A 20,385-nucleotide genomic window follows, 5' to 3' on the forward strand; every position below is an offset into this window, starting at 1 on the left:
TGCAAAGAAAAAATGCATTCTGTGTGTACAAAGTCGCCAAAGATCTGAAGCAGTAAAGCTCTATTTCTAACAGTGTAAACTATCCATTTGACATAGTTATGCTAAACAAGATTACCTTGCGGCTGCCGTGTGAGAAACCTCACCTATGCACTTCGGTTAAACAGGAAGGGCTCACACTGAACTGCTGCAGATGTGGTATGTGAAACAAATGTGAGAGAGTAACAACTAACTGCTGATTTTGGGTGGCTTTGTGTTTAATTTATACAGAGGAAGTGATTGTGATGTACCCACTAATGATGTAGCTCACATGGGCTTGAGCTGTGTTATGTCTGCAGGTCAGGAGATTGATGAACTCTAGACTGTTGTGAAATAAGAGCAGGCTGTGCAGAGAGCATTGAGTTGCAGGTTAATGAAAGACAATGACTTACAATGAGATATTTAGTATTCGATAAGCCACACTCTTGCAGGTGTAACATTTCTGTTATTCCCTGAATGCTGCAGATAAACACTGATGTGCTGCCAGATGCTTTTAACTGTCTTTGTCTGCTGTGAAGCTGTCTTACGTTCACATTAACACAGGAAAAACTGACCAGTGTTTGATAGCTAGAGAGGAATAAAAGAGCCTTTCATCAGATTCCTCTTGTTTTCAGAGTAGCAGGTTCGCGCATGAACAAAAAACAAAACATTTCAAAGTACCACTTAAAATAGTTGAAACAATTACTGTCCTTTGCTGTCTCTCACTGTGTGGCTGCTTTGTTCACAAACCACTTTGAATATAAATTTGGATGCAGGTACGAAGGAAACATTTTATTGGGAATATTTTCCAGCCGTCACACCATGTGGATTTGCACTTCAGAGAAAGCAGTGTTTGTGCTGTCAGTCAGCTTTGACTGATGAGCACTTCTGCTCGGTTCCTGCTGATAAACAACAACTTTTTGCTTAAGAAGACGCTCGTCCCTCTGGAGTTTCTACGCTTGCTGTTAATATGACAACTGATTGGACAGATGACATTATTTGACTCCTGTGCTTTCCACGAGTTACTGAAAATATTTACATACAAACGAATAATCAGACTGAAATTTTTCAAGTAAACACCTTAGTCCATCCAGTTGTGCTGGTTTTAAATGAAATTTTGTTTTGATTGAAAGGGGTAGTGCAGATATCCGTTAATAGTACGGTTTCAGCTGCGTAAACCCTTAAATCTAACTACTTAAGTGGGTTTATTTACATCTCGCCTATGTCTTAGAAACTTAACTTTGTCTTAGAAACTGTTCAGTAGAAACAAATATGTGAGTATGATTGCAAAGTTTAGGATTAATATGCACATAACTTTCAGAATCTAAAATCAGATTCATTCAGAATGACATAAATGTGTGCATATTAATACACAGGACATGGAAGGTACTCAGGATGGTTTTTAAAATCATATTGCAATGCAGCTTTCACAATATCATTTGTTCTTTGAAGCAACAAACAAAACAGGGTAAAAGTCGTAGTGATTGGACCTATTTTTGTTTTGTTATTTTCCAGAGTGTATTACAGTACAACTGATATGTAATGTGTAAAAAATACTGTTACTCCTCTTCTCACTGTATTTTACCATGGTAGTTAGTTAGCTTTGTTTAAAGTGAACTGGAATGAGAGTTTCCGCTGCTGGAGTGAAAGGACCTTTAGGTCATCTTTATTTATCCACACAGTCAGACAGTCTGTCATTAACCCAGCCTGTGTGTTTTATTTTGTGCCTGATAGAGAAGGAGCAAATAAAACAGATTACCAGTAACGTGTATTAGCGAAACACCGAATCGCTTAACGTCAGGAACCGGTAAAAAAACAAAAAAAACAAACAAAAAAGGACAGAAACAGATTATAAAACTAATAACAAGTCAACAACAAACTTTGATACTCATTTCACTCTCACGCTCTTTAAACTGTTACTTAATTGCAAACCTTGATGTGTACATACTGTTCCTTGCCTTGGGAACAAGGCTGAACCACTGCATTCTTGCAGTTCAAACATACAATGTCATGTATCAAAGAATATATACAGTGTAACTTTCATATGTCAGGCTTCAGACTGAGTGCAGCAGAGAAACAGTAAGAGGAACAATAGCGAAGGTCAGGCTGGGGTGATTCAGAGAATACATGAGTCCAGAAAGAAACACAGAAGACGCAGAGGAGAACAACACAGGCATAGGAGAGGACATAAAAGGAGATGAAGCCAAAATAAGGAGCGGGAAACATTTGCCCAGGAACAATCAGTGCTTCGTCAAGGTTAATTAGTCTGCAGAGGCAACACCATCATTTTCTTCATTCATCATCCAAACTCAGCATTTATGTGTTGTTAAAGCAGCTTAATGCAGCTAATTGAACGGTTTAGAGTTTTAATATATTTTTTTAAGATGTATTCATGTGATGGTAAAGCTGAATTTTCAGCAGCCGTTATTCCAGTCTTTAGTGTCGTATGATCCTTCAGAAATCATTCTGACACACTGTGGATAACATTATAATGTTTTTGTGGTGATACATTTATAGTATTCCTTGCAGAACAGAAAATAAGAAAGAACAGCATTTATTTTACAAAATCTTTTACACATTTCTTTACTATCCTTTTTTTGTTAACTGAATGCATCCTTTAGAAATTAAAGTCTTCATTTATTTAAAAAAATCTTCATGAGCCTAAACTTTTAAATGAAAACGTATCTCACAGTAGCTTAATAGTCTCTATATCTAAATAATATAGCCTACTAAAAAACATGAATACTCAAAAGCAAAAGAACCAGACTGCAACTAATGAAGCTCTTCAGAAATATCATAGTCTGCATACATGTAATAATAGCAATAATAATGTTGCAATCCTCAAGCATAAAATCACAGCACACAAGAAAGATACAAAAAGCAATAATAGATTAAAAAAAGCAACAAACAATGAAAATGCAGTTTTGTGCTTATGCTCACTCTACTACAAACTGATTTCTACTTCAGCCTGATCTGCTCTGGCTAGACAAAGCCCTGCTAGTCATAAATAAAAGATTACACCGCTACTGTACCGTATGTACACAAAGGTTTAGACAATAAGTGGATCTTTACAGCCTCTTCTGCATCAAACCTTGGAGGGTCACATGGCAAACAGCAGTCCCTGTGCTATTAGTAGTAATAATTATTACTACTCGCTACTAGTGCATCCTTTGGCTCAAGACTAGCTTGAAATTGTAATGAATGACATGACAACAGACACGCTAATCTACACAGATGTTATCCGAGGCTCTTGATGTGTTCTCGGAGTTGTAATAACAGTGTGTTGAGTCACAGAGCGGCTTGTGTTTTGAATGAAAGCGCCCGTCACCTTCGGCACGCTGCCAAACGCATGCAGCTTCCAGTGACAAAAGTGGCTACCTTTGGCCTTTCTTTCACGTTCACCGATCGGTCTAGCTATTTTTTTTTCTTACATGCAAATCTCCCTCATTCGCCTCTCCTCCGCTTCAAAAAGAAGAGCGGCGAGGAGCCGGGATCCGGAGGACTGGAAATAACCTTCACATGGACACCGTTCACCGCTATCAGTCAAACACACGGGCTGTGTCTGTAGCGGAGCTCAAACACACACACACACACACACGAGCCAAGAGGGTACGTACCACTCCATGGACGAGGAACTCAAATAGTTTGCTCTTGGTGGCTTTGCGAGCTCCTCCAGCGGTCTCCTCCGAAGCCATTTCCCTCTGGTCTCCCTCCACTCTGGTTCTCCCTCTCTTTTGTCTTTCCCTCTCCCTCGCCTCTCTTCCTTTTCACCCTTCGCTCACCTCCTCAACCCCCCTCCGAGGCTCCCTGCTCCACTTCCCTTACTTTCTGCTCTCTCTCTCTCCGCCTCGGAGTGTGCTGCTCTGCTCTGTCGAGTCTCTCGCTCTCTGTGTGTCTCTCACGCTTGTATTTGGTTGAGCTGTCTTTCAGGAGGCAGGCTGGGAGAGAACGTGGGGGGGGGGGGTTGAGAGTTGGGGGTCTTTCAGGGGGGTTCCTGCTGGCCCACCGTGACCGCCCCCCCTCCCCCTTTACAAACACACTGACCGAACAGCACGCGCTCACAGGCTGCTGCAGCTGTTGCATTCCATTGGTAGATAAGGGAAGGCTCGCTGACTGGTCGCTCGCAGCCCTAGTCTCGCCGCTAACCAAACCCCTCCTTCTCTGCCTTCACTACTGCTTTCCCTCCTGTCCTTTCCTTTGCTGCAGTCAAACCCAGCAATGCTTGCAATACGCTGCTCATTCTCAAAAAATGGAAGGAGGTTTCTTAAAGCAGCAGCAGTGAGGAAAAGCTGCCTGGGTTTAGATTGAGGTGGAAATAAAACGGGCTCAGAGAGCACTGAAGGGCGATTTTTTTTTTTGCTATACCTGTCATCTTGAGCTTCTTCATTTGCTGTATGTCACAATTAAATATTAATACCTTTAATAATTTCCTGATCTTCCATTTCTGTCTGATAAATTTAGCTGTATTAATGGATTATGCTGTTAAAAATACACTGAACAAAATTATAAACAACACTTTTGTTTTTGACCCCATTTTTCGTGAGCTGAAGTCAAAGATCTGAGACTTTTTCTTTGTACACAAAAGGCCTGTTTCTCTCAAATATTGTTTACAAATCTGTCTAAATCTGTGTTAGTGAGCACTTCTTTGCCGAGATAATCCATCCACCTCACAGGTGTGGCATATCAAGATGCTGATTAGACAGCATGATTATTGCACAGGTGTGCCTTAAGCCGGCCACAATAAAAGGCCACACTAAAATGTGCAGTTTTACTGTATTGGGGGGTCCCGGGGGGTCCGAAAACCAGTCAGTATCTGGTGTGACCACCCTTTGCCTCAAGCAGTGCAACACATTTCCTTTGCATAGAGTTGATGATGTTGTTGATTGTGGCCTGTGGAATGTTGGTCCACTCCTCTTCAATGGCTGTGAGAAGCTGATGGATATTGGCAAGAACTGGAACACGCTGTCGTATACGCCGATCCAGAGCATCCCAAACATGCTCAATGGGTGACATGTCCGGTGAGTATGCTGGCCATGCAAGAACTGGGATGTTTTCAGCTTCCAGGAATTGTGTACAGATCCTTGCAACATGAGGTGATGATTGTGGATGAATGGCACAACAATGGGCCTCAGGATCTCGTCACTGTATCCCTGTGCGTTCAAAATGGCATCAATAAAATGCACCAGTGTTTGTTGTCCACACCATAACCCCAGTGCACCGTGGGCAATCGACAATCCACAACGTTGACATCAGCAAACCACTCACCCACACGATGCCATATACGCTGTCTGCCAACTGCCCTGTACAGTGAAAACCAGGATTCATCCGTGAATAGAACACCTCTCCAAAGTGCCAGACATAATCGAATGCAAGCGTTTTCCCACTCAAGTCAGTTACAATTACGAACTGCAGTCAGGTTGTGACCCCGATGAGGATGACGAGCATGCAGATGGGCTTTCCTGAGATGGTTTCTGACAGTTTGTGCAGAGATTATTTGGTTATGCAAACCGATTGTTGCAGCAGCTGTCCGGGTGGCTGGTCTCAGACGATCTTGGAGGTGAAGATCCTGGATGTGGAGGACCTGGGCTGGTGTGGTTACATGTGGTCTGTGGTTGTGAGACCGGTTGGATGTACTGCCAAATTCTCTGAAACGCCTTTGGAGACGGCTTTTGGTAAAGAAATGAACATTCATTCCTGCAGTTAGCAAGCCAATTGCACGCTCCCTCAAAACTTGCAACATCTGGGTCAGGGTGCTGCATGATAAAACTGCACATTTTAGTGTGGCCTTTTATTGTGGCCAGCCTAAGGCTCACCTGTGCAATAATCATGCTGTCTAATCAGCATCTTGATATGCCACACCTGTGAGGTGGATGGATTATCTTGGCAAATAAGTGCTCACTAACACAGATTTAGACAGATTTGTGAACAATATTTGAGAGAAATGGGCATTTTGTGTACATAGAAAAAGTCTTAGATCTTTGAGTTCAGCTCATGAAAAATGGGGGCAAAAAATGATGTATTGATAATTTTTTTCAGTGTATGTGCCGGTAAAAATACTAACCATCAGTGATAATAAACAGTTAAAATAACTCCAGGATCTTCCCATTGTGCAAAAAAAAAAAAAAAAAAAAAAAAAAAAACACTATCCAATACACTATACTTTTATTTATCAAGATTATTTTGTACATACATACATATTTTGTTTATCTTGTCTAATGTGTACATATGAAGAGTTCATAAGCAAAAGCCATTTGAAATGTTCTTCTAAAATGAGAATTTTTCACAGGCTCCTATGTTTATGCTGAGTGTTTTTTTTTCTCACATAAAATGGCAATAATAAAAAAAAATAAAGTTATTTGCCATTAAAGAGAAATTACTGAACCCACACATAGAAGCCTGAGAAAAATTCTCATTTTTGAAAAAAATTTAATATGGCACTTAGAGGCTTTTACATCTGAACTCTTCATATGTTGATTAACTAGTTGTATGGGGTATATGTCAAATATCACCTGTCCAAAGCAGAAAACAGGACTCATGGCATCTGCTTGTTGGAGAAAACATGAACAGCAGTATGAACTGAGGGTGAAATTAATGGACTTTTATGGTAATCTATTTTCAACTTATTTAAAGCGCCGAAGTCAGAATAGGAAGTCTTTTGAGCATAACCCAGATTTATTATCTGAGTTTTACGGATTTCTTTTTTTTTGGTGTGTGTGTGCTGGAAGCTTCACCAAGACAAATTCCTTTGTGTGTGTGTGTAAACATACTTGGCAATAAATCAGATTCTGAGTTTGATTCTGATTCAGTGGTCATCTCATTCCCTTACTCGTTATGAGTCAGTTCCTCAAACGTCCACGTGGCTGATTTTCCCCATATCTTCTAACCTATGAACTAACAGCATCAATTAAAGTAAATATTATCAAAATATTCTCTACCATCCAGCTATACTTCTTTATAAAACTGTCTGAGCTATTTCTATGCACAGAGAGCACATAAGTGGTACCTGTTACTTTCTCAGTGCTAATAATATTAAACCAGTTACTCTGTCACTGTGTGAGTAGAGCATGGGAATAATCAATCCAGCTATTACAAATATTAACCATATTTTCCCAGTTTACATTACTATAAGTATTGTTTCTATGAGGTATTTTAACTGGGGTCATTGACATGGAATTACATGTAGTTTTTTAGTTATTATTCAGCACTTTAAGCAGTCTATTTTCCCTACAAATTATTAAAATGTTTCAGCCAAAACTTCACTTTCAAACACTGATTGACGTCACTAATTTTGTAAAAAACTTTTACATGTCATGTTTCCCACATCTATTTTAACACATTGAAAAATTATTTCAAAGATAATTCTCCTAAAAATGAAAAATCTGTCATCATTTACACACCTTTACATTGTTCCAAACCTGTAGGAGTTTTTTATTCTGTGGAACATAACAGAGTGCAGTCAAAGTGCTAAAATGTCACCCCACTTTAAGGTTCGGCTTATTTAAAATTGAGGGTAATAATTTAAAACTGAGCACTGAAAAACCCTAATTTGTTGACCACTAACATAATTGGTGGTTGGTTTTTTGGTTCCTAATTTTTCTTTTTCCAAAACAAACAAAGTAAATTAATCAATATTTTTTTTATTAAAATTGTTAAATAAATGTGAAATTGTCACTAATTGCAGGTCTTTGTGTAGGAGGCATAGCACAAAACACCATCCCAGCCACAAGTCGTCTCCCATCCTCCTTGATTTCACACTTACTAAACTCTAAACTAGCAGTGACAAATTTCATTGTGTGGTAATGTGTAAATGACAGCTGAAAACCTTTGCACCCGAAGCATTCAAATTAGGAACATCTGTCAAGACATGGATTAAAAAATGTTTTTTTTAATAACACTCAACAGTTAATCATGCAAAAACCAGAAATAAAAAATAATAAAAAAAACTGAAGGGTTGTGTTGAAATATTTAAGTGTCTAATTGTTAAATAACGCATTAGGAACTTGACTGACAAACTAAATAAAATTTTCTCTGATATTTTGTTACACAGAAGTTCAGTTATTAGCAGTGTGTTTTGACATTTGAAAACAACATTAAAATGTGCTGTTTAATCAAGAATTCAGTGTTGCAGAAACTTTAAGTTTACACAGATGTAGAGAAACTGCCCTAACAAGGACATAACTGGCAAACCACCGGCTACAACCTGTGAATCACAAAAACCACATTGTCTGGCTGAAGACTCCAAAGTTATTAAATCAATATCAATATTCATGCTATGATTCTGATGGAGAGCTGGAATATGAAGACTAAACACCTTTCTAAGATCCATACCAAATGCCTAAAGTAGGAAAAATACCCAAAGGTTTGGTTACAAATGTTATTGTGTGTTGAATAATCATAAAGGTCATCTAAAGCCCATTAATCAAAACTATGCATTAACAAGTAGGAAGTTTATAAAAGATGCCAGAGACATCTGTCAAACTGCGATACTGTCATACAAAGACACATGTTTGATCATGCACAATATATATTAAGATGATTTTATATCTATATATTTGAGTTTGAATGGTTTTACACGTTATTATGTATTTATTATATGACAGGAATCAGGAAGTAGACCAGTATAAAGCAAGCAGCATGAAAAAAAAACAAACAAGGTCTTTGACCAAAACACTGGACACTGTGGATTTATCGTTCCAGAATCTCACTTTTATTGGATTAGCACTGCTTTGGATTGTATACACTTTTACATTGGGAAGTAGCAAGACGCTGGATCGCTCAAGGACTGTTTTAATGGTATGGAAATGAAAGACTGTGCTTTTAACAGCCTAGGATCTCTAGATTTACTATGTTTCTATGTGAATTGTGTACAGTAAATACACTATTTATTCATTCTAGTTTTGGCATCGTCTCATTTTTTAAAAACACTTATTTTACCTCCTGGTTTAATCGGACCCCATTTTAAACCCATGTAATTCGACCGATAAGGCCGAGCACTACAAAACATATCTCTGTGTAACACAAGCCTTTATGGGAGAGTGCCACAAAGGAAACAGTTACTCAAAATGAAAGCATGTCTGGACTCTAGAGTCAGCCAAAAATCATAATAATGACCTATTATGGTGTGGGAAGTGATTTTGTGGTGACTTTGAAGAGAAAAGTGGTGATGTGTGACACAAACATAACACTGACTTAAAAAAAAGAAACCATCAGCAGTCACATACGATTACAATGCACAGAAAATTACTTTGAGAGGTCCTGTTTTTGTCTGCTTAAAGTCTAGGGAATATATATATATATATATATATATATATATATATATATATTTTTTTTTTTTTTTTTTTTTTTTTTTTTTGGTGTGGCATAGTGACCCCTTTTTACTTTTGATCACCCCATTTCAGGATGTAGTTCTACAAAAGGATCTCATCAAAGAGCTGAACAGATGTGGTGGTCTTAGTACCCCTTTGAGCCCCCACCAAGTCTCCCTTTTGCCATTACAGCTCTGCCAAATGCTCAGGTCCCATTGACTGGGAGGTGAAGGGGGCGGGGGAGCCGTGTGGGGTAAGGAGAGAGATTGTGTGTGTTTGTCTATTGTTGGAGACTGCGGGACAGTTTGACCTCAAGCTGCAGTTTTAGGTTTCTCCTGCAGAGGTCTGTATACGCCTCCCAATAAAACAATTGACTAATCAAAGCCCAGAGAAATCCCATTCTCATCTCTAGAGCTGGCCTAAACAGTGAGTTTGAGACAGAGGGAATCATTTGAACTCCTAAAACATGTATGTATGTACTGATCAGGTAACGGAGGAGGAAATAAAAGAGGGGGAATGAGCATGAACAATCCAAGATCAAATGTTGAATGTAGATAAAAATAGATCTAAAAATCTAAGAAAATTTGAATATTGTCCAATAATCTGCAAATAATATATATTTAAAACAAGCAGCACAATAACCCAATGAAAATAAGACCGTTTTCTTGATTCAGCTCTGCCTTCCTCAAGTATTAAAACTTGCTGAATGTTCATATTGCAAAAGCTTGTATCCTGGGTGGTCCGTTTTCAGACTAAAAGCACTCTTGGCAAAATAGTCAGTAGCCAAGCCAAACAGATGATTTGAAAATAAAAGCAAGCTACCCTTTTCATTTAAAGACCAAAGCACATTTGATGTGATTCTGGATTACAGTGAAAGTAATAACATCTAAGCCCAGTTATTTGCTAGGCCTGTATTTGGAGCAGAAAGTGCTATAATGACTGTGTTTAAACTGATGCACTTGAGTTTGAGCGTCTGGCAAATTTAATATTCAGATCAACAAAGAATATCGGAATCAAAGTAAACCTGTAATAATAAAACTAGAAATTTGATACAAAGATATGGTTTAATTTGTAAGAACATTCTTTCATAGAAAAATGCAGAAAGTAGTAAAGGCAGCTATACTTTTTATACTATATTTTGTGTCTTGGAAAGACCAGTTTTTCCATTTCTCTGAAGAACAAAACTGTGGAGAAGAACTGTTCTCATCTTATTATTCGTACAAACAAATGAACAAACATCTCATTTGGGTCCACAATAGTTTCAGGACAAACTGTTCTCTTAAATTGTAAGTAATATTATATAGCTGCAGACAGTTGCAGCAAATATGACAAACAACAAGGGTAAAGCAATTAAAAATTAGTTTACATAAAAAAAAAAAAAACTACTACATCTTACAATAATACATTTTTAAATAATTAAGAGATTTCCTTAGACTTTAGTGTTTTTTAAACTAACAAACTTTTTAATTAATTTAATTTAATATAACTTGATACCTTATGATATATGCAACCGATCAAAAGTATCCAGTCAGTACTTTTTTTTCCCCAAAGAACTTCATACATTTTATAAGCCAAGGAGCATGAAATGTATCGAAATTGACATTTTGAAATTTCTATTCATCAAAGAATGCTGAAAACATTTATCATAGGGATCACAAAAATATTAAGTAACACACTGGTAATAAATAATGTTTCTTTAGCACCTAATCATATAACATTGAAGACTGGAGCTTCTGAAAATTCTGCTATGCCATCACAGAAATAAATGATTTATTTAAATATTTAATAGTTTTCAATTTTAATACTTCACAATATTACTGCTTTTACTGAGCCTTGGTGACCATAACTTTTTCAGAAACTTTGAAAATCTTACTGATCTTAAACTTTTGAACAGTAGTGTATAACACACTGTAAAATTTTAAATGTTGTGCATGTATTGTATTTCACACGACTGAAAATATAGATAGACCAATGCAATCTAAGCTAAACTACCAGAACATGAAACAGATATTGTGTTTTTTTTATTTCCCGCTCTCATATCTGTTATTCATATACATACGCAAATACTCTTTAACCTACATCCTTCATTCTCGTTCTGTGTATGTGGACAGAGAGACAGGATGGACAGAATGAGGCCAGAGACAGTTAACGTCGAATTGAGCATTCTATAAAGAACGCCTTTCAAATCTACATATTACAACACTAAGGTGAACATTCATGTCCTTTGACTGCATAACAGACACACATGACATCCAAAAATCAGCTTTAAAGGCATCAACTCCATGTGTCAGATGCCTATTAAAGTATGGATTAACATAAGCATTCAGCTGACCCAGACTCTCCCTCTTCCCCTTGTTTACTCGGGTGGAAGCACTAAATGGGATATTGAGCCTTTCTGCAATAAAAATGGGTCAGCTCTCTGTAAGCCAGACAGTCTGTCTCAGAGACGGCTAGAAAGCACCGTATTCAGGCGAAGCGGCACACTGCACTACAGACTCAGACAGACCACCCTGCCTTACAGTTGAGCCCCTTTGGAGTCCAGGACTTTAAAGAGAGAAAGTACCAGAGGTGGAAAGAGTACAAAAATATTCTACTCAAGTAAAAGTACCATTACATTAATGAAATTTTACTTAAGTACAAGTAAAAGTACCAGTCTAAAAATCTACTCAAGTAAAAGTAAAAAGTAGCTCATTTAAAATTTACTCAGAGTAAAAATTACTTACTTACATTTTAACAGTGGGAGGGAGTCAAAAATGGGACAGGCCAAGGTTGTCAAACTCAGTTCCTGGAGGGCCACAGTCCTGCACAATTTAGATTTAACCCTAATTAAACACACCTGATCAAGCTAATCTAATCATTTAGGTTTATTTGAAAACTACATGATATGTGTGCTGGAGCAGGGTTAGAACTAAACTCTGTAGGGCTACGGCCCTCCAGGAACTGAGTTTGACACCCCTGGGATAGGTCTATTAATCTCAAACTAGTTGTTTTTAATTAAAGGAATCAGTTATTTAGAATAATAAAACATTTGGGCTGTTACCAGGCAAATCAGTATCAACAAACTCATCTTTTAATGCAGAGAAAATGCAGAAGATTCATTGGAAGTGGCATTTAGATGTATTACACTGTTTAGTGCAGGACAAGAATGCATTTAACCTGCAGTTACAAATGCATGAATAATGTTTTGATATACAAAACATAAAATGTTGAATACTCATTTGAAATGATAAGAAATTAATTATTTTAAAAAATCAAAAGATACTTTAAATGTGAAATTAAAATGGCCAGTATGTGTCAGCCATATATATGATATCTATGGTGTCAGCAAGTCACTGTTAATAAGTGAGTCATTGCGATTGAACCGAATCATTTAAACGGTTGATTCATTCAGACACGAAACACTGTCACGTTGCTCAGAGACGCAAAACTGTGCTTTGGTGGCTGTGTCTGGAATTATTTTCTGTTGTAGAAATAGAGCTAAAAAAGGCAATATGGTGTCTAAAACGCAAGTCTCTTAATTAACTTGTTTACTGAACTGTTATATAAATGTATGTATATATTCATGATGATTTTTGGAGGAAAAGATGGCATTCTTTGTGTGATTTTGATTTAATATATGAAATTATATAAATATGTGAATTTTCTGCCCTTATATCTTCAATTTTGTGATCATTCTAAATGCATTTTAGGAGACTGAATCACACAGTGAAAGAACGCACTATAAATGCGCGGGCACATCATTAAAACAAAAATAGCACACTCCTCACCACTGTCTTTTTGGCTAATTTGTGCAAAACCTCTTGCTAAAATGTCAAAGCTTCATTTTGGCCACCAATGCAACGATGCAATTATTTAGCTTACCTCTACATTCTTGCGAAGGGTTGATGTCTTGTCGAGATTTTATAAGCTGCTAGTTTGGTCTTCCTAGGCAAGTACAGCTTACACTGCATAATAGAGCATACATATGGCCAGGGGTTCACTTCATTTCCTTCGAGTTCAACTTCAGAATATGACGGGGTTTCGTTTTCAGCGGTGTCTGCACCACTAACGCCTGTTTTGACGGTCTGCATCTTTCTTGTGATTTTAGTGCCAGTTTGCCCTCCTGCCCATAATTTACTGCCGTAGTTTCCAGGGAGCGATTTATTTTTTTTATTTTTATTTTTTTTACTCAGTAATTAATGTGTTTTAAAATGTAGCGAAGTACAATACTTCAATCAAAATATACTTAAGTAAAAGTAAAATTACAGATTTTAAAAATTACTTTAAAAAGTATTAGTACACAAAAAAGCTACTCAATTACAGTAACGCGAGTAAATGTAATTCGTTACTTTCCACCTCTGGAAAGTACTGAGGCCCACTGCACAGCAGCCGCAGATTTCACCTGTAATTACACAAAAGGCCAGGGGATGTTTGGCTCTGAACTGAATACCCATCATGCAGGACAGTGATACTGTACATCCAGGGGCATTGAACTCGACTGTGCCCAGCATTTTCATTCATAGAAGACAGCACAACTGTTCGTTTCTAATGGATTTTTTTTTTTGTAATTTTATTTTAATATAAAATATTATTCTTTATAATAAAACCATAAATACTTAAGCTTTCATTGTAATAAGTGCTGCAGTGTTTTAAGGTTTACACTTTTCATAATTTATAATTATGCTTCTAGGTGGAACATTTTTTTAAGCCTTTGTAAAAAGGAACTACACTTAAGCATAAAAGGAGACTTTTCAGAAGCGCACTCCACTTTGCCCCAGCGCACAGAAAAGGTACAGGTGAAGAGGCAGCTTCAGAAGAGCAACAGTGACATGAGATGTTGTCAGGCCATATGTCAGCAAACAAGATTTTCTGTCCGGTCAGCCATTATATTGTGTTTGTAGCATACGCGCTATAATTGTATCCACAAATATGGCAGCATGCTCTGTAGCCTGTATCATTTCATAATAAAGCGCAAATGAAACTACCAGCATGTGTGTCATATCTACGTCATATTCAGCAGTGGCAGCTCTTAAAGTGATAGCAGCCAAATAATCTAATAACCAGCTGCTGTGCTGTCTGTTAATCAAAGAACAAAAGAGGATTATTCATTCATTATTCATTTTCTGTATAATTCTTACTTATTTCCTACAGATAATATGACATTGTAATGGGTTAAATGTAAAGATTGTTTTAAGTTTAATTGAATTAGATGTTATTTCTTTCAAAAAACTGTTATTTTTTTAAATGTTAAAATAGATAGCTCTCAATTATAATGTGATGCTGAATGGCAGTTAACGGTTAAATATAAAGAAAATAGAAAAATTTCCTTCGGTAGTATTGGTATCACTGAAAAACATTTAGTAATTTTTAAAATACATTTAAAATATATCAATTGTGATATTGAGTAACATTATACAGTTAAACTTATAATGAAGTGCTTTATTATTCAATATAAGTGTACAACAAATACACAACAAAATACTATCAAAACAATTTAAAATTAACTTTAAAGTTAAACTTTTAATTTGACATTATTACAAAGTGAACTTTTTAAAAGTATGTCTAGAAACATTTAGAGTGTACTCTTTAAGTACACTTAAGTTGCATTTTATTTCATATTGCATTATGCAAGCAAGTATTTTTTTAATACTTTTTAATTTGATGTAGCCTACTACACAAGTGTGCATTCAATACAATTCAATACAATTTCTTTTTCACAAGGGGGAAGTCACTCTAGGTTTGCAAACTGACCATAAAAGTATAAATTGTTGACTAAAGCAGTGTAAGAATGTGTCAAGGTCCGAACTAGAGAACTAAACCCCTCTACAGAGTCCAAGCTGGCAGGTGGTCAAGAGTCAAGAGGCATTTATTTATCATTTGCATAGTTAACACATGGGAAAACTGGGCATTGAAATGCTTGTGACGAGGCTCAGACATACAGTGACAATAACAAGACATAAAAGACATAGACGTACTGTACTTGGAGAGCACTGAGATTTTTGAGTGACTTCAGTGACCATGGACAGAAAGACATGGACAGAGCATTACTGTACATATAAATAAGTGGCAGTAACAGATATAATAAAGGTAGACAGTCTTAAGAGTTATAAGTAGTCCTGAGGTACTAATATAAGATTATTGGGGTACAGCAGTGTCTAAAATCTCATTGTAGAGTCTCGCAGAGCTACATGAAAGAAAATTAAAGTGGCAGTGAAAAGTAAACATAAGAGCAGCATGTATTCCGGTTTTAGATGTGGCATTTGCACATTACAAACATCATAACACTGTTAAAACGTGTATATGCAAAGTGTTATGAATAACATAAGGCTACTAAGCTACAAAACAGAATCTTTATAAATACAGATACATTATTTTAGAAAAGATAACCTTGCAAGCTGATTGCTTGACTTTTGGTTGCATTCACAATCCATGTTTTCTTGCATAAGCAAATCAAACTCCCTCATAAGAGCTTGCACAAAGTTTCTGCACTTACAAAGGCCGGTTTTACCTTAATGCTTCAAGATCATTCCAGTCCAGCCAAATAAGGAGTATTTGGGGGGGTCTGAATGTCACTGAACTATTAGACTGCAAAATACCAAACCAAGTGGCATCTGCAAACAAATGAGGCAGAACAAAAATCTTTTTGTTTTTAATAACAACCATCCCTGTTCCACAATTGAGGGAAAAAAAAAAAATATATATATATATATAAACATAACATTAATATATTACATTTAATATGAAAAAAACAAAATAAATATATTTAACAGACAAATGTTAATATAACATTGTGCTGCCTTCTAAATATAATTTGGTTTGATGTTTTGTTAATGACATTCATATTTTTTTAATTTATGTGTCAAATAAATTAAAAATAAAGTTAGAATTCAAATACAAGAAACAGGCTCGGATAAAGCACAAGTACGCATATAAATCAGAAATGCAAATACTGCAGGTGTCTTAACAAATGAGAAGCAGCATTGTTGAGCTGAACAAAGGGCAGCATGACACATGAGGCGTTTCTAGAATACAGCATTCTAATTCCTCACATTTAGACCTGCAGGAAGGCAGTGAAGGAGAACAAGAAAAAGAATGAAAGGAAGCGAGTATTTAATAATCATCCCTTCATCTCTCTGCCTGCACTCTCACTTGTGAAAGAGCCAATTCTCCCAAAAGCTCTTGAGGTGTGACAGCTAGCAAAAGTGGGTCCTTGAATACTAATGGGATTTCTCTCACTCTCCGAAGATTGCTGGGCACTGAAGCAAACTTCTGTGATCCATTCTAAGTGTTGCTGGCCTCGCTGGAATTGTTTCCAGAGAGAATACAAGGCCTCGAGCTCAAAGACACACCTGCGACTTGGTACCACAACCTACAACAAAACAACAACTGACTTAGCACTTTGAAGCTACTCTGGCCACACGGTGTACAATCCCCAAAGGTTAAAGCATTTAACAGATGTCTCGCTGAGAGACAGCAGGCAGTACAAAAACTTCTCTTATTGTATCAAGCTTTACAGGACTTACTGTACAGCAATTAAATATAAATAAAATACACAACTTTATCACAAATTACTGCACTTAAGTTATTGTTTCTCACAAAGCTATCAAGTGGCTTTAAAAAACTTAGTGTACTGTAGTTTACATGTCATATGGACTACTTTAATGGTGTCCTACTAGGACCAATTCATTTTTGTCTTCTATAGAAACGAATCTGTGCTTTCAAAAAAAGAAAAAAAAAAGTTGACTTTCTCTGATGTTTTTTTTATTTATTTATTTTTTTAGAAATGCCTGAAATAACGTTTTCAAACATTTGAGGAACCATGGGTATAGGCCTACTATTTTATAGCCTTCAATTGTTTTTATTTATTGTAAATAATTTTCAGTAGATAGATTTTTTTTTTTTTTTTTACATGGCCCCTGTATAATACATGTGGACTGAATTATTCCTATTAAACTTGGACAAGTTATTACACTAAATATTGGGCTAAAATGTGTGTGTATTATAACAATTGCCCACGAAAGCATTAATAATCACAAACATTTAAGAAATTAAACACATATTTTGAAATAAATTAATACTTTTATTTAGCAAGGACACAATTAAATGATCAAAAGGGAGAGTAAAGATAAAACCCGAAACGAAGGACTAAAGTAATGGCTACAAAATGTCTTTGCCATCACAGGAATAAATGACATTTTAAAATACGTTCAAATAGAAACATTTTCACAATATTACTGTGTTTACTGAATTTATCATCAAATTAACACAGCCATTTTGAACATAATTTCTTACAAAAACATAAAAATCTTACAGACCGCAAACTTAAATGGTAGTGTATAAGGTTGACAAAGGTTGATACGATCGTAATAAAATTATTTTATGCTTCATGATTAAAATTAAATAAATAAAGGGGTTTGAATGGCGTATAAATGTTGAATAAATTTGTCCATTAGAATGCAGTGAGGAACCACACTGTTACTCTCTCAAACTCACACACAACATTAGATACTGCATATGGACACAGCCTGAGCTCTCACAGACACCAGTGTTGGTTAGATCGGTCCACATGTACTATATGAGTGCTCCAGCACGCTCAGCTTATCTACAGTCAATACAGTCAATGGCCATGTACAATCCTGCAGTGCATCCAAGCAGAAGCGTTACAGAGATCACTCCAGCAGCGTGCATCTCACCACAGCCCAAAAACGTGTGTATTGCATGACTACTGATTGCTCTTAATTAAAATAAATTATTAGCTGTACTTTGATTTACTCCGCAGCCATCTGAGATGGATATATGAGGAAAACAAAAATGTGAGGGAATTGTAACTCAACACTGTGATCACAAATGCTTTTTCACAATATTACTTTGAAATCACAACAAAACATAAGATATATTCAATAGGGAACTGAACTTTTATGATTTGTGCCATATGCTATATATGCTGTTTTATAAAATAACACTTATCTCATGAACCCTTCCCCCGAAAGAAAATGGTCTATAAACCTCCAGCTCTTTACTGGTATATGAGTGAACAGACACTGATATCAGGGTCACTCCACTCGTATAAGAAACAGCTAAATTATGATGGAGCATCATAATATCAACCTTTCTGGGGAATAAAAGCACATATTAAGAACTAGGTTACCTAATAGTGGAAAGCAGAATGCACCCAATGCAATGAAGGACGAATGCAATGAATGCAAAAAAATCTGAACACTCACCTCTTAATATATATATGAAATAATAAAAGTGAACAAAATAAAAATATAAAAAATGTAGCCAGTCATATTCAATTCATCCATTTCAATATGCTTTTACACTTTTGACTGGAATGTAAAAAGTGCTTTAATCTGTTTATTGTAAAAACAGTCATTCTTACGTTCATTCAGATGTATAGGACTATTACTTTTACAGTATATCTAAAATATTTTAGTGACATCAAAACAGTCAGTACTGTATGTGCAGGATCACAAGGAAATTGGGCATTTTTCAGATCACAATGGAGGAAAACAGAAAACTATTTAAGTCAGAAACAATAAAGTTGGGTTCATATGTGAGTTACCACCCTTACAAATACAAAAACAAGATTCTGGACAATCATAATGTGCTGCCTCATAGCATATCATTAATATTTGATTTAAGCTCCTGGCAAGGCCTGCACTGTTATTATCTTGGCCTAACTTATATCTGTAAGGATACACAGTATTTGAAACGACAAATATTCTGTTTCAGAGAGTTCAAATCAGTAGAAGCATGATATAAACACTTGAACACTTTTTTTCACCGTATACATTTTTTATGACTATTGCTTATGATTACTTGAAAAAGATTTCAGAGACTATGTGTTGAAAGCCTTGTGTACAGTGCACAGACATAAAGAGCTGTTGCACTACGGATGTCCCGTGCTCGAATCCCGGCCTCGAGGAGCTCCCCCCATCAATCTGCTTCCTGTCAATTCTAAACTTTCCTATCACGATCATTTTTTTAAAAATCAAAGACTGCATTATCAAAATGTCATTTCTATATTCAATTCAATATTTCCATGCCTTCAGGCTTGAAAATAAGTTTTAAAATTCCTGATATTTCTAGGTTTCAACTCACATGGACTATAAGAGTAAATTTTGAGGAAAGGCATCTTTATATTTCTAGTTAACACTTGGAACCCCAACAACTGAAGCTGAGAGGTACTTGAGGCTCTTAGTATCTGATGTCTCATAACATCTCCACTACAGCCTTAAGTGCTGCTCTGAACCTCTCACTCCAGTCAGCATTAAGATCATGAAGAACCCTTCATCAGCACTGAAGATCAGTGATGGAGAAGACAAGATTAACACGTGCACCAGTGTATGCGTGTGTGTGTTCTGTCCGGCTTCATATACAGTCTCTTTCTGCTCTTTACATTGCCAAATAAACTAGATCCAGTCGGAAAACTCCCATGCGCACTAATCTGACTGTCTGTGATGAGATGGGCGGATTATACACCGTTAGGACGGTAACAGACCGCGGACACTGAACACTGTTGATTAATAAGTGCTCAGTGGAGTAGATGACATTGTTATGATGTTGCTGTAAATGTCCTACCTTCCTCTCCATGGCAGGTTACTGTGGCCGGCTGTTAAGGGCAGCGGAGGGCAGATGAAGAAGCGGATGTTTGTCCGGAGCGATGGAAATTAAGTTCTTTATAGCTGGAAGCGCACACACACACACCCTGTTGCTCGGTGCTGGAGTGACTGGACAGTCAGTGTGTGGAGAGGCAGTGGAGTGAGGAGGGGATGCAGCCAGAGACGGTGAGCGCTGAGGCGCAAGCGCGTCGAATAAAACTCTGGTTGTGGAGGGAGCGTCGACAAATTACGCGCCACTCACTACAGTCAGTAACTCACACTTACCGGCGAAATACAGAGGGACCTTTGTCGAACAGGCCTGAAAAGTTCGCCTAATATTTGCACATAAAGATACGAGTAAAGAAGAGATGGCAGTAAAAATTAAACGAGTTTACAAAAAGCAGCTGTCGCACAATAAGAGCCGGTTTCCTCTCACAATTACCGACGTCCATAAACGTGTGATGCTGGTTGACAACAGCTAT

At 36.8% G+C, this 20,385-nt stretch overlaps 1 protein-coding gene across 3 annotated transcripts in view; it reads right to left on the minus strand.

Annotated features, from left to right (window-relative positions):
* Positions 1-20,154, minus strand: part of smarcd3b (SWI/SNF related, matrix associated, actin dependent regulator of chromatin, subfamily d, member 3b) — a 39,101-nt gene extending 18,947 nt beyond the window's left edge. Inside the window, exon 1 of one of the 3 annotated variants that reach the window (XM_059533765.1) lies at positions 19,884-20,154. In XM_059533765.1, the coding sequence (XP_059389748.1) occupies positions 19,884-19,895 (12 nt within the window). In that variant the 5' untranslated portion in view covers positions 19,896-20,154. Of the gene's footprint in view, positions 1-3,632; positions 4,086-19,883 lie in introns of those variants that run through there. The other 2 variants (XM_059533772.1, XM_059533756.1) reach the window with 2 other exon arrangements.
* Between the last annotated feature and the right edge of the window lie 231 nt (positions 20,155-20,385).

This window comes from Carassius carassius, chromosome 3 (assembly GCF_963082965.1).
Source record: "Carassius carassius chromosome 3, fCarCar2.1, whole genome shotgun sequence".
Taxonomy (NCBI): domain Eukaryota; kingdom Metazoa; phylum Chordata; class Actinopteri; order Cypriniformes; family Cyprinidae; genus Carassius; species Carassius carassius.